The 14,205-nt window shown below is 39.7% G+C and overlaps 2 protein-coding genes and 1 long non-coding RNA gene across 7 annotated transcripts; 1 reads left to right on the top strand and 2 right to left on the bottom strand.

The window, feature by feature from the left end:
* Positions 1 to 103: 103 nt before the first annotated feature.
* LOC112575901 (ganglioside GM2 activator-like) lies at positions 104 to 5,282 on the top strand. Of its 5 annotated transcripts, none has more exons than XM_025258044.1 (5): positions 104 to 261; positions 1,806 to 1,933; positions 2,972 to 3,139; positions 4,167 to 4,337; positions 4,779 to 5,282. In XM_025258044.1, exons 2-5 carry the CDS (start codon positions 1,808 to 1,810, stop codon positions 4,914 to 4,916), a joined length of 603 nt encoding a protein of 200 aa, XP_025113829.1. In that variant the 5' UTR covers positions 104 to 261; positions 1,806 to 1,807; the 3' UTR covers positions 4,917 to 5,282. The 5 variants fall into 5 exon arrangements, with proteins under 5 accessions (XP_025113829.1, XP_025113831.1, XP_025113830.1 ...); XM_025258046.1 differs by having other exon boundaries at positions 104 to 254; positions 1,802 to 1,933; XM_025258045.1 differs by lacking the exon at positions 104 to 261 and adding an exon at positions 1,412 to 1,566.
* A 647-nt stretch (positions 5,283 to 5,929) lies between these two features.
* On the bottom strand, positions 5,930 to 11,257 carry LOC112575715. Its single transcript, XM_025257708.1, has 7 exons — positions 11,045 to 11,257; positions 10,768 to 10,857; positions 10,460 to 10,553; positions 10,042 to 10,188; positions 9,383 to 9,465; positions 9,036 to 9,138; positions 5,930 to 8,754 (listed from the first exon to the last, which is right to left on the bottom strand). The coding sequence occupies exons 1-7, from the start codon at positions 11,255 to 11,257 to the stop codon at positions 8,558 to 8,560; spliced, it is 927 nt and encodes a 308-aa protein (XP_025113493.1). The 3' UTR covers positions 5,930 to 8,557.
* Positions 11,258 to 11,293: 36 nt separating this feature from the next.
* On the bottom strand, positions 11,294 to 12,890 carry LOC112575080. The gene is made up of 3 exons (XR_003101558.1): positions 12,833 to 12,890; positions 11,553 to 12,317; positions 11,294 to 11,454 (listed from the first exon to the last, which is right to left on the bottom strand). It is a non-coding gene; the product is annotated as an uncharacterized LOC112575080 (long non-coding RNA).
* Positions 12,891 to 14,205: the final 1,315 nt, after the last annotated feature.

Below are 14,205 nucleotides of genomic sequence, written 5' to 3' on the forward strand. Positions count from 1 at the left end.
TAGGGTGGAAGTACACGCCTCACTTCCCTAAGGGGGCCTTGAACTGCCCACCTCTCTGGCAGGCTGGGTGGCTGCTTGACTGACACCCCGTACTCGCTCTCAACCCTTGTCAAAAGATAGCAGTGATCACGTGACTCAGTCACGCTACTACACTCACATAGGTCTCGTCTCCTACCAGACCCCGCTGTCCTACACTCAGGAGACACAAACCACCGAAGCTCGCCGACCTGACACACACACCACGCTGCAGTGCTACACCAGGTAGGCAGGCTCTCATGTGTTGATTATAGTTTGTGTCCCTGGCTTGTCTGTTTGAACGAAGGAAGGAATAAATACAAGCCGTTTTCATTTCCCCCAACTCGTCTGCCCTTGTCAACTTTTTTTCATTCAAAAGTTTACTTCGAAAGTCAGGTTGTAGCAAGGGCGTAAACAAGGCAGGCATGTACACTCGGTTCGTTTAGCTGTTACACAATGGCTTTTGTGGGGATCGAGCAGCGCGGGTGACACCTTACAGGTGTTGCCCCAACGACTGAGGTTGTCGCAAAGGTGTTTGTTCCTCCTCAAAGGAATTCAGTCTCGACCTAACCGTACTCATGCACGAACAACCACTCAGTTGAATGTGGTGAATCTCAGCCTGCTGACACAGGTAGCACCCGATGGCGGTCTGTGACCAACACAAACACCCAGGGAGACAGGTTAGAAAGTAGAAGTCGTTACCTTATCTTGTTAGTGGGGCCCACGGTAGTGTACTGTTAAAACACTCACTTGTCACCACTGCAGTGAGAGGTTTGGGGTTCAGATCTCGTCTCGGGACGGTCTCTGTATGTTACACCTGTTCGCAGGGCTGGACGTCGGGGGTTTTTCCGGTTTCTGTTCTGGTTTCCTCCTCCCCTCTTCCTTTACCCATATTTCGAAATCACCTCATAGTCTGTGGTCGAATCAACAAACGGTTATATCGGCCAGCAACCTCCCCTACCCCATATCCTCTAACGCCTGAGATGCCATAAGCAGGAATAGAAATAAACGTACTAAAAGGTTATCTGCGCTCAGCATAGGTCAACAACCCCGCACATGTAATTAACTGAACAATAATTATGTAAATGATGACTATCGTCCTCTTTAGATAATCATAATCCCGTTGTTATCTGAGCGAGATATCAGTCGGATGGCGCGTTGCTCTCAGCATCTCTGTTGCCTCTGTGTCAGAGTCAGTGGGTAGACGGTCATTGTGTTGCAGATACCCCACTCCTCTCTCACCCCTATACTACCCTACCTCCTCACACAGATTGTCACGTGGTCTCAACATCGTTGTGCATTGTTTCCAGGAGGAGGAGGAGTAGGGCAATATCTTGTCAAGTTTATCGCCAACAACAGACCGTTTGTGATTAATTTTGAATTGTTTCCCGTTTTATCCCCGTGATAGGTGGAGATTGCATATATACACACACATATATATATGTGAGCACAGTGGTCATTTGTCATTGTGCCATAAACAGGAGTTGTCGTTGTGAGGGACGGGTGTCTTTAACGGAATCGTTATTGTTGGCTTCTGTGTCGTAGGTCTTGGTGCGCTTTGCTATCAACAGTTACAAATTATACGAGTTCCACATTGTTCAGTGTTTGTTCATAATCTTTGATTTTTTTTTATTGGTACTTAACGTGTATACTGACATTGTTGATGATTACAGAGTAAGACGACGACGGAGATGATGATGATGATGATAGTGGTGGTGATGGTGATGGTGATGATTGATGGTGATGATGATTTATTGATTTATTGATGATGATGATGATTTATTCAACAGCCATGAAGCTTATCCTGTTTCTGCTCTTCACCACGGTTGTGGCCAGAGAATTCGTGGCCAGAATGGAGATGCCCTCACCGAGTGTTGAGCGCTCGTTGTTCGACCTCTTAATGAAAGAACGAGCAAAGGTAAGCAATAGAGTATTGTATCTGCTGAGCTACACGGAATACATACATGTGTGTGTGTGTGTGTGAGTACGCAAAAATTTACTTTTGCGAAAAAAAAAAAAAAAACAAAGTCGGCTCGGATGATAATATGACTGACTGGCTGACATCATCCAGAGCGCTGTAACGCAGAATTCAAAAAGCACGGTTACCCAGTAGGTTAGTGTGCCCAGGTTTGGGTAAGACGGACCGGGTGGCGGCGAAGTAAGTGTATTTCCTGCTCATCACATTTAAGTAAAGGGTATATTCTACATTCTGGGTTGTTATAAGTGTTCTCCATATCACCATGAGTCAGCTCATACCACGTGCTGTAACTGTAACAAAAAAGAAAATAAGTTTCTCAAATATTGACTCAGATTCCTGATTATTGACTCCTGGCCTCCGCTAATGATTCTCACCGAGACTCTTGTGTCAACTCGGAGGGCTTCTTGCAGAACAAGTCTGCTTGGTAGTTGCTATAGTAACGGCATGGTGATTCTCTCTCTCTCTCTCACACACACACATACACAGAGTGAGTCGTTTATTCTTTCTTTCTCTCTCATACACACAGTGAGTCGTTTATTCTCTCTCTCTCACACACAGAACCAGTCATTTATTCTCTCTCTCTCTCTCTCTCACACACACACACACACAGAACCAGTCATTTATTTTCTCTCTCTCACACACACAGAACCAGTCGTTTATTAGTTGTAATGATAATAAAGTTTGGAGTTGTGGGAAGAGGTGATGGTTTTGTAGGTGGCGCAAGAGATTCACGAACTTGCAAATATTGGACGACTGCTAGACAGAGTGTTCCTCTACAGTTTTACAAAAATGTCTCCACACCAATTTTCTGTAATTATTGTTAAATTTCAGGCTTAAAATAAGAAGGTCTAAAGTTAGTAATCGAAGTAGGACCTGGTACTGACATTGCCCTTCACTACTAACATCATTCTCTTCTTGCTGTGTTTAACTGTTTGATCTTCTCTGTCTGTAAATGGTATTTATCCTCATTTGTAACAGAAGCCAACTCGTGTGGAAGAGTTTGTTTTCACGAACTGCGGCAATCCAGCCACGGAACTGTTCTTGGTGAATCAGCTCAACATTTCTCCAGACCCGATCCCCAGTGCAGGGGCCATAACCGTCAATTTTGAAGGCAGTGCCAGACAGCAAATCGTCTCCCCTGTTAAGGTCAGGAAAATGATTTATTCGACCTTACAACAAATATTTAAAAGTGGAAAAAAATGGAAGTTGATGATGGGTTGAAATATGGCCAAAAAAACTCTAGAAAAGCAAGACTAAAGCATAATTTTTCTCACCTTGAAAGTATAAAATGTTTCCACCTTTTTTCTCGGGATCAATCGTGTCACGTGTTCGAATCCCTTCTCGGGCACTTTTATTTTCTCTGCCCCTGTTTACAAGGGTTTATCTCCTATCTTTAGCTGGTGACTCGGTATAAAATACCATCCACGTGCCTAATCACAACCTGCTAATTACTCTTTTACTGTTATCTATAGTTTCCGATCTCGATGTCATACTTTTATGTGTTAATACCGAGAGGTCCATACACATTTAGCAGTTAAACAGTTACAAAATTTGTTCTCCATTACAGACGGCAAAACTATGAAAGCATCAGACTTACGGCAGTATTTTTATTTGTTTTATTTCCAACATTACATCATGACAGAAGACTCGTCCTTTTACACGAATTTACATGACTGCAGCAGTGTCGGATCGATTCCCCGCGATGCTTTCCCTCAGATAAAAGATAAGGCAGGAATACAAAAATGAGACCCACCTGCTCCCGTTGCATGCGTGCGTATGTGCGTTTCTGCTGTGTTTCGTGTTTGCTGTTGTTGTATGTCTGGTGTGTTGTGTGTTTTTTATGTGTTGTGTGTATGCACGCGCGCGCGTGTGTGTGTGCTCTGCCTACATGCTAACCCTAATCACATTTCCCTATTTCCAATGTTTGAAATGCTCGACAAACTTCAAACATTCAGGAGCAGGCAGCTTCATGTTGGGGCCGGCAGAACTTCACCTGATGTCAAACATTTCTGAGTAAACATCGAGCGCGTCAGTGCAAGCTCCCTTTCATCAACAGATAAAATCGATGAAAACATTGTACTGTAATTTCCTCTTGATCCCTTACAATACATCATGGTGGTGATGATGATGATGATGATGATGATGATGATGATGATGATCTGGAACATTGCAGGCAGAGCTGACAATAAAAAAGAATGTCTTTAATATCTGGATCACCATCCCCTGCATCGACAACTTCGGATCCTGCACCTACGACGACTTCTGCCAAATGTTGGCCCGGATCGGGACCTGCCCTCAGCCCTTTATTGAGCACAATGTGCCCTGTCACTGCCCCATACCTGTGGTAAGTGCAGCACCCAGCCCTCTGATTGGCTGTAGCACTGACAATACAAATTACAATTAGATATATAGATATTGAAGTCTGATGTTTGAGTTAGAGAGTCTGTCACTTATTCACTTGATGTCTCAATCAAGACTGTGTTCTGTTCGTTTTTCGGTCTGTCGCAAAATAAATAAAAAATTTCACTCCTTTAGTAAACTAATTGCCTCGTTTGCATACTTACCTGTCTACAATGCACTCATAATCACAGCAATTGAAAATACCCGTAGCTATTCATAACAACCTACTTACCTACCTCTTGCACTCACCTGCTGATATGCATAGCTGCCCACCTGAACAGAATATAAACTCGCACTAAAATAACTAAAATGGCCTGAACATTTCAATTGATGTTTGCCAGGACAGAATTATTGTAAAGGATTCTGTCTTCTATTGTTTCTTCAGGGAAACTACTCGCTACCCGGGGTATCCATGGACATCAGCCTGGGCGCCCTGCCCTCTGGAGACTACGAGGCTACGGTTGACTTGACCTCAGCGGCAGGAAGTGTCGGCTGCTACGGCCTCAAGTTTACTCTTGCTTGATTAAAAAAAAAAAAATTATTTCATCAGCAGTATGATGTGAGATTGTGCGTGAATCGTTCTTTTCGATTTTTTTTTAAAAATTTACTGACATTCCTGGAAGTTGGTGCGTTAGGGCAACCACTAGATGTTCTTTCAATCTAACAACGAATATTATAATATAAAATACAGACAATCCTCGCCATAAGACATTGTAAAGATTTCATTTTCGTCGAATTCTCCGTCTGCTCTGCAACACCACCCAGCACGACCCTATGGCGCTCCTGGTGCATGGCGGACGAGGCTGACAATGACTCATGTCTCGATAAAAAATTGAGGGGTAATCACAGTTTTTGTTACCTGGTAAATAAAGTGATATCCAAATGTAAAGGAACTTGTTTGTTTGTGTGTGCGAGAGAGAGATAGAGAGTGCGTTGTGGGGAGGAGTATAGCCTTGCAAACAATAATAAATAAGAGTATTCTATTGTCACCTTTCTAAACACATCCAGCATGAAACAAGAACGACTACCGTGCCAAGTCCCACAACTCGTGCCAATAACACAAAGTTCACACCGCTTGTCAGCACACGTTTATCTCCTCCTCCCCTTGTACAGTGATGATTAATGTCAACTAATCTGTTTTTCTTTAGTCTGGATTATTTGTTTGTGTGCATGTTTATTTTTTGTGCAGTTTGTTTGTGAAGAAACCAACAGAGACGAATCTATTGACTTGGACAGTAACTCGTCTAGTCGGGAAGATCAAGTTCTTTGATCCTAGTTCTTGCTCCTGAACACTTTCCTGTGTTTCGCTCTTCTAACACTAAATTCCTACCGACAAACAACACATGCCACTAGCTACAGTCTAGTACAAAATGGTCCGAAAAAATATATATATGATAGGTTTCAGAATTTGTGGCCATTATATTTTTCAGAAATAATACTCCACAAAAAAACTGGATGGGAAGAGAAATTATCCATCAGATACAAAGATGCACATGCATACACACACATTGGATGATAACACTTCATATACTTAGTGTTTTCTTTTTTTATTTGCTGGTTCAATATTCAACAAAAAATGAATTTTTATCATATTGTGCCCTGTAAACTAGTGATCAGACTACAGTGAAGAAATAAGAAAAATTAAATACTTCAGATAACGAAGATTGTCAAAAATAAACTTAAAGAATTGTGCTCTTGGATAATTAAGAGAGGAAGACCATAAAATTAACAACAGTATGAAGGAAAGGAGAGAGCCATAATTAATCGAGAAAAGTTGTTTGATGACTGATGATTAAGACTAAAAATGATGTGGGACAACTGATGCATGTTGATGACTGCTGACAATGTTGATCTACAGTATCTTGGTGTGAACAAAGTGGATAAACGACATCAGGCTCTGCCAAAATCCATTGCTTTTCAGCATGAAAGTCTTTACATGTAATTTGTAACAACTTGTCTTCACTTCATCACAATGAAAAATAGTGGAGTATAAAAATAAAAATTAAATTCAAGTATGTATGCCAATCCTTGTATTATAAGCATCAGTGAGGTAGCATAATTATTGCAATCTTTTCATAAAAACAAAACTCTACTTAGCTCTTAACAGTCATTTTTGTCATAGTCTGTTGCAGACAGGGCAACTTTGTTATTCATCAGTCCTTATGTACAGGAAGCCCCAATTGGACTATCATCACAATAGTGCATGTAAATTTTGATACAGGGGCCCTTTTTGCAGCACCATGTCATACAATAGCTAGCTTTTGGGGGTCCTTGCATCCTAATTTTCATCTGCTATCGTGAAAATAGTCCAGTTGGGGTTTCATGCATACAAAAGTTCTGGTGTATAGAAAATGCACACTATATTCATGAACTTCAAGGTAGTAAATACATATGCATAAAGGAATTGTTCACACACTGATTTAACTTCATTTTGTATGTATATTTTGTATGTGAGTCTGCATGCCAAGGTGTAGTTACACTCTTTTATTCAAGAGACTGGTGAAAAATATTGTACGATGCAGAGGGTGTAAGGAATACATTATATATTCAACTAAAAATAAAATGGTGAGACATGGGTGCCTGCCACTACAGGCTGGCAAGGAGTGGAGTTAGTATAAACATAGCACATACAACAAGAAATCCAATTATTGCAATCTTAAGGATAGCAATATAAATAAACAGCAGAAATTAAACTATAAATCTCTGATAGAAACTGAACAGTACAAGAAGTGGAAAAGACGCAGACTGCAAAAGGAGAAAAGCTGTGAAGCTGCAGACTTCATTTTCTTAAAGTATGCAAATTGTGCAATTCAGAAAAAAATAAGTAAAGAGCCAGAACACAGAATAAAAATATGATTTGGGGAAAGACAGTAAATCATACCATAAAAAAACCACTTTCCAGTTGTCAATATTTCCTGATGGTGCAGATGCTAACTTCTCCCCACCAGGATGTCAATGCTACTTTGACTAGAATTTTAAAAGACACCGTATCTCTACTTTAACATTTTCAAGGATTCTTTAAAAGAAATTTTATACAGCATAAAAATTATCATAAACACTGCTCCTAAATCAAAACTTTTCCTTTTGAAACAGTTTATCTCAAGTTGTAATCTGGAAAATACAAAAAACTTCATGTAACATCATCTGAGGTGAAAGAAGATCCAAAAGCATGTCCAGGTAGTGAAACGTTCTACTGGAATTGCTCTTTTTGAAGCACATGACTGAACGTATGCTACAGCAGCATCCAACTGTGTGTTGCCTCACTGCAGATCACACAGGTGCATGTAAAGATTATAAGCACGGGACTTTTTCCAGGGTACCAGGAAAAATGAAATTTCATTAAAACATATCATTCCTTGTGACTTGGCACTTTTTAGTTGCCTAATCACCTAGCAGGTGATCCACAATCTGCAGAAAGATACTTTGTGATAATTTGCACCTTATATCAGAAGTACACTATCTTTATGTTGCAACACTTGCTAGATCTCACTTTTCTAGCACCTCTAAGATTCCTGGTGGTGTCAAACCACCTAGTGATATCCAGAAGCTTGCACAGTGAATGTACACAAGATGCTAGGTTACACTCCATGCACCACAGCTGTGGATGTTTGAAATTTTTAAATGGGAGCTTTAACTCGTTGCAATAAACTTTTCTTTGCAGATGTCAATTCTTAACAGCAGCCACCATGCAGTTCTGTAACACTTCTCTTTTCCTTTCCAATCAGAAGGTTCTTATGCATTTGCAGAAGCTGGAATAGACATTAAAAGTCTTACGAGGTCTTTGACTAGTCATGCTAGTTGTCCATCTCAACATCCATGCCTCATAAAAAATGTTGAAATTAACATGAAATAAATTACACACAGCCCTCAGAAGTTTTTGCCAAGAAGCTCTTGAAATGAAGTAGCCTCAGTGCTAATTCTTCCAATATGATTCACAGCAGGTGAATTCTGTCACAGGCACAGAATCCAAAATGAACATTGTTGTCTATCAGGATGTGCACACATGACCTATCCTTGAAAGCAATTCAGTAGTGACTTCACCAGTCATGTTCCAATACATTTCACTTCCTGTCACCTCTGGCACACATCGCAGAATCCACATGCACAAACCATTTTTGGCAGCTTGGGAGAATAAAATACACCATGAGGTCAAGAGGATGATGGTCAGATAATGCCAGATCTGAATGTCTCGCTGGTTCCCACGTTCTCGATGTGACCCCCTCTTGCTCTCAATACTTTCTGTTCCAGAAGACTTTTCCATGTTGCCTTATCTTCTAGTGTTGCAGCTCGAAAGATTATTTTCTGTGAAGCTGGAATGGTGTTGCTTGGACTTGTGTAATGATACAACAGAATCTCTGTAGCTGTTAAATAATCCAAATCAGTTTTATTATTTTTTGATCACTTTAACATCAGCACATAGTAGGTCTCAAATCTTAGTGTAACTACATATATATTTGTAAACATTTAGTTGCTGAGTGTTAATGCTTATTTCTTCCATGGGAAGATGAAAACATAGCAAAATATAAAAAAATATAATGTAATTCTTGTGAAGAAAATCATCTCTTCTACAAAAATAAAAATGGAAAATGTCTGATCTTTATTTAAACTATTAATCATGATAAAAATTGTACAAAGTACTCACAATGTTTTCTGCTTGTTTCTATGCTACATATGTTTCGCAGCAGAATGGGTTCAGATACAACATGCAGCTGTCCGCCCTTTTCTGGCTTCAGCAACATCATCACCTGCAAGAAAAGATGATATGCACCTGAAGCAGATATCCAGCCAGACATATGTCACACAATAAAGACTAAACACAAAAGAAAATACCTAACTGATAACCACAATTTTTTTCATTTTTGTACAGCATAATTTAAATATTGGGTACTAGTAAAAAAAGACAACATGAAGAAATATGTTAACTAGTGTGGATCTAATATAAGCTGTAGCCTGATTGGCTATACCAGAAAATACACTGATGAAACGCACCTTAGCCCACTGGCCACTGCTCCAGTGAAAAACATATCTCCCTGGAAGATGATGTGTCGATCTTCTTGGCTTAGCTGAAACACCTGCAACGAAATGTCACTATAAAATTGAAAATCAACTTAATTGTTTGTCTCAAGAGCATATTGTAAACAGTTCATTCCTGCTAAATAATTTTTAGTTCAAAAAATGATTCTGAATAAACAGAAATAAAATTTCTTATTAGACACTTTTGAGGAAATACAAGTCTATCTTCAAGTTCTTTCACTTCGCGATCAAAGGATCGTAATGTCTGCAGTGATGATGATGGCACCAATGGCACATTTTCTTGACTGTGTCTGCTGCCACAACTAATGCTGCCTGCAAGAAAGCAATGAACAGATCCTGGTTAACAATGCTTCTGTAAAGCATCTTTAACAGCTACGTCAAAGTAGAATATGACTACAGTTATGCAAGAGTGCTTATTTTCAAAAGAAAAGATTTGCAGGTCTATTGTATACATTTACTACCCGTATTTTAAAAAGAAATGTTTAATTTTCAACGAAAGATAGTCTCTGAGGGAAAAAACTGTAGCAGAAGGGAGACAACCCATCCACACTTACCTTGCATGTTGTGATACCTCAAACAATATGCATTATATGACTTAAAAACTGCCTTTATACCTTTAGATGAGCTGTCAGAAGATGATGCCAAGCCGCCTCTTCCAGAACATCCACTGCTGCTGGAACTCTTGGTGTGGGAAGACAGTGATGTCAGGCTCTGGACCCTAGCATTGCTCATGCTGGTGTTGGTGACACAGTTGTTCATAACTGAATGCAAACAGGAAAAAAACTTCAGATCAAAATAATGAGTGAAATCTAAAAATTTGTCCAAGTGGTTCAACATAAATGAATAAAGTGGGTGGAGGGTATAAAGTTAAACACCTGATTGATCAAGTTTATAAAAATTTACATGCATGCAGTCTTAGTGACTGAAAGACACTCGGTTTTGACATCTCAGAAAGCATTATGTTTGACAGAACCCCTTGCACTTGTTTAGAATGTGAGGTGTTGCCTGGTAAGATGCATTATTTGTTCTCACCTTGAATCACCTGCTTCAGAGTAGCGTGATCAGGACTCTGTGGCGGGGTGTGAAGGAAGATGTCCTGGAGGACCACAAACAGCTCCCTGATGTGCTGCAACATAAAAACACAAATTCAAGACAGGGTAAACTGATAACTGTTCCAAGCATGTGCTTTGTTTTCGACTGGCTACTTCTACACTACAGCCAACAATTTAAAAAAATTTGAATTTACAGAAACAGCAATGAAAATACATGTTTCTACAATGCTTCCCAGCTTTAAGAATATAATTCTACATTAAAATCATTGTAAGAAAAAGCTAATATACTTGTAGAGGCCTGAAGATAAATGCACTGATGCTAGGTTGCCCAGGCTCCAGTGCTGGTTCCTTCACAAATCGCACAAAGTCATGGTTGTGCTGTAATTCTGACAGGACTCAATTGGCTTCACGTAAACCCAAAGCATACGTTTCATGTGCTTGACAAAGTATCTGCACCTATAATTTACAAAAAAAAAAAAAATGGAAATATTATATCATTACACTTACAGGAAGCAATCCACATATGATCTTGCTGCACTCACAGATAGCACATGCGCACGCATACATATCGAGCAAAATGTTCAGTTTTTTCTCGACACTGTAAGCAGATGTAGTCGGCCATGACTCCATCGTACAGGTAACATTCGGGTTCTCGAGAAAGGACATAAACACTCAAGGCCAGTGCTTCCATGGCAACGTTTGTAGGCAATGAGTCGGCGATGGTCTCTGCGCATTCGATTGCTTCCTTGTTTTGATCATTGACAGTATATTTGCACATAGAGCAACGAAATTCATTTTCGGAACTTACTTCAGATATAATGCAGTGTCTACAGACAAGACGACCACAGGGTAAACTCTTGGGCATGATAAAGTGATTGTTGCACACCGGACATTCCAGCTCTTTGGCTCTATCATCAGGTGATGTTGTCGCCATCTTGGACTTTTCACCCAGTGTTTTCATGATCGAATACAAATCTAGAAAATACGACAAGAGAGTAAGTAGTTTTGATGATGATGATGATGATGGTTTGATTGTTGATAGTATAGTAATAAGTTGACATAAAACTACCTACCCCGTTCTTTGTACTTAAAATGTTAATGCGAGGAATGCATCACTTTAAACATCACTTTGCTGACATATGACGACTGTCAGCCGCGGACCACCTGACTTATGCCCACGGACCACACTTTGAGAACCACTGCTCTAACACACCACACATGTTACTACTGCTGATGAATACCGTGTTTATTATAATTATATAAATACTTCCCCTATTTATTGCTAATAAATACACATTGTAAAAATAAACATTGTGGAAATATACACACCTGGCAGGAGGTTAAAACAGCATACCCTCGTGCATGATGATGATGGTGATGATGATTATGATTGATTTATGATGATGATGATGATGATTAATGATGATTGATGATTATGATTATGATTGATTTATGATGATGATTAATGATGATTGATGATTATGACTGATAATGATTGATAGATGATGTAGATGATGACGACGGCGATGACGATGATGGAAATGATTAATGATTGATGGTTGACTGGTGGTCGATTGATGACATATAGATTGTTGAAGTTGATGCTGATGGAGATTTGTTGATTCATTGTATGATTTAATGCGAGAGGGGGATTGTTTCTTCTCTCTGCCGGCTGCGGGGGAGGTAGCGGGTGGAATTGCTGCCCCAAATTGGCGGCCTGTCCAATTAGCGGGGGACGTGGCGGGGGGGCTTGCTGCCCCAAATTGGCGGCCTGAGCTTCAGCTTGTGGCGGCCGAGCACGAACTCGTCCTCTCCTGTCGTTTATGAAATCTTTCCTCCTGAAATAATGCCAGTTAGTCATTCAGTCATTCTCTCTTTTTTTATTTTTAAGAGATGACTATTTTAATCATTGATCACCTCGCTGAAACTCCATAACTTTAGTTTTTTTAGTTTAAACAAATAAAAAACAAACAAACAAACAAAATTATTACTTATGCTTAGAATATCATTTTGGGGATCATTTTCATGCTTATTCTGTAACAAATTTTCTTGCATTTGAAGCTGAGGTTTTTTCCAAGTTTGGCATTTCCAATTTATCCTTTTATTTTATTAAATAACGCGACGTAAGCTGTTTATACACGTGTTTGCTGTCGAAGTTAAAATTCTTTTGAAACGGAATAAATCGTTTTCCCCACTGAAGTGAAGCATTCCGGTCCGCTCCACAAGAGTAGCACCTGTGACATATGTTGTATCCAGGTTTCTCTTCCCACCTATGTTCCGAATTCTAGTTAAAAACGGCCTTAAAAACGATTATTATTAATTCAAACTCTAAAAACTGAGGTTTTTTACTCACCGATCATTGTTTGCCATCTCTGAAACCTTCAGATATGTCCTTGCTGTACCGCTTTTTTTACGTCATTCATTCACGCAATCTGAAAACTTTCGTCACTCACATTCTTTCGTCATCCACGCTCTCTCATCCTTGCACGCGCGTTCAGTCTAGAGGGCATTTTATTCGTAATTTGATTGCATTGACATATATCATATCAAGCTGCAGATGTATTTGACAATATTCTCGAACATTTTTCCCATACAACTAGTCCATATCTCTCTGACCTCAGACATACAGGTTATAGAGATACCTTAGCCAGATTTAGACGAGTCTTAAGTGTCATAAATTTAGGTACTTTAAACTGCAGTTCTCTATGCAATTTGTTATATTACTGTGATGAGATCGAACTTAACTTTGTACTTGTTTGTCGTAGGTATACCGAGTTGAGAGAAGAGTGTATTCCACCCAAGTTCTGTAAATTTCCATCTCACTTTACATTTTCTGTACTTACGGCTGATAATAATCTAGGCATAACACTTTGCTTTGTCATTTACCTCTACAAAGCATCGGAACGGAGGAATAAGGATGTGATACACACTGAAGAAATTTTTGGTTTCTTTTCAATATTTCTGACAAGTTGAAGCTGCAAGAAATGTGCGGCAACGGAGTCAAGAAAGCTGGTTTTGCTGGTTATCAGTTGAAAGTACTTGTGCACGTAATGAAGTGTCATTAGGCGATTTCCTATTACGTGCTTGTAACGTAATAATAGACACACCTAGTAATGGAATGACACTGAAAGGCCTGCAGTCAGTTTTGCTGCACTAAGCAAGGATTAGAAGAAAATTGTAGTAGTGAGGGGCTTAGGCAGAGTTCATGGAAGCAAACAACCAGTTACGAAAATTCCCAAACATCGTCATGTAGACAAAGAGATTAGCAGCACAGTCGACAGGATGACACATAGGTTTACTTTGTGAAGGCCTTAGATAATAGAACAAATCATATGCAATTAGGCGCTGGTCATCAGTTTTCAATCACAGCACACAATAATTGAGGAAGATTTTATCTGGCAGTGGATTGATGCCGCAGAAAGGCACAATAAGACCCTGGTCGTGATGGGATTACTGGCAGATGACACAGGCTTTACTCTATTCTGACATAAACAACTGGTATTATAAGGCTAGATTCAGATGCAGTCCTGAAAGAGTAACATTAACTCAGCATCAGCTACAAACAAGTACTATGAACTCTGGAAGATCAGCTCCATTCGTCATACTCTCCTTTTGCAATAATTATTGTCTGCCATGTAAACTATTGTGTAACTACTCCATTGGTGTGTGTACGTGTGCATGCGTGTGTGTGTGACGGGAGAAGCGTAGGTTTTCCTAAAAAGGGGA

This window comes from Pomacea canaliculata, linkage group LG11, assembly GCF_003073045.1.
Source record: "Pomacea canaliculata isolate SZHN2017 linkage group LG11, ASM307304v1, whole genome shotgun sequence".
Classification (NCBI taxonomy): domain Eukaryota; kingdom Metazoa; phylum Mollusca; class Gastropoda; order Architaenioglossa; family Ampullariidae; genus Pomacea; species Pomacea canaliculata.

Excerpts from the sequence above, each read along its gene's own strand:
- LOC112575901 (XM_025258044.1), top strand. The coding sequence starts at position 1,808 with ATGAAGCTTATCCTGTTTCTGCTCTTCACCACGGTTGTGGCCAGAGAA. Across the intron at positions 3,140-4,166 it reads AAATCGTCTCCCCTGTTAAG|GCAGAGCTGACAATAAAAAA; the intron begins GTCAGGAAAATG and ends GGAACATTGCAG. Across the intron at positions 4,338-4,778 it reads GTCACTGCCCCATACCTGTG|GGAAACTACTCGCTACCCGG; the intron begins GTAAGTGCAGCA and ends TTGTTTCTTCAG.
- LOC112575715 (XM_025257708.1), bottom strand. The coding sequence starts at position 11,257 with ATGTGCAAATATACTGTCAATGATCAAAACAAGGAAGCAATCGAATGC. Across the intron at positions 9,466-10,041 it reads TTCTGACAGCTCATCTAAAG|GTGTTTCAGCTAAGCCAAGA; the intron begins GTATAAAGGCAG and ends ATTTCGTTGCAG. Across the intron at positions 9,139-9,382 it reads GCAGTGGCCAGTGGGCTAAG|GTGATGATGTTGCTGAAGCC; the intron begins GTGCGTTTCATC and ends CTTTTCTTGCAG.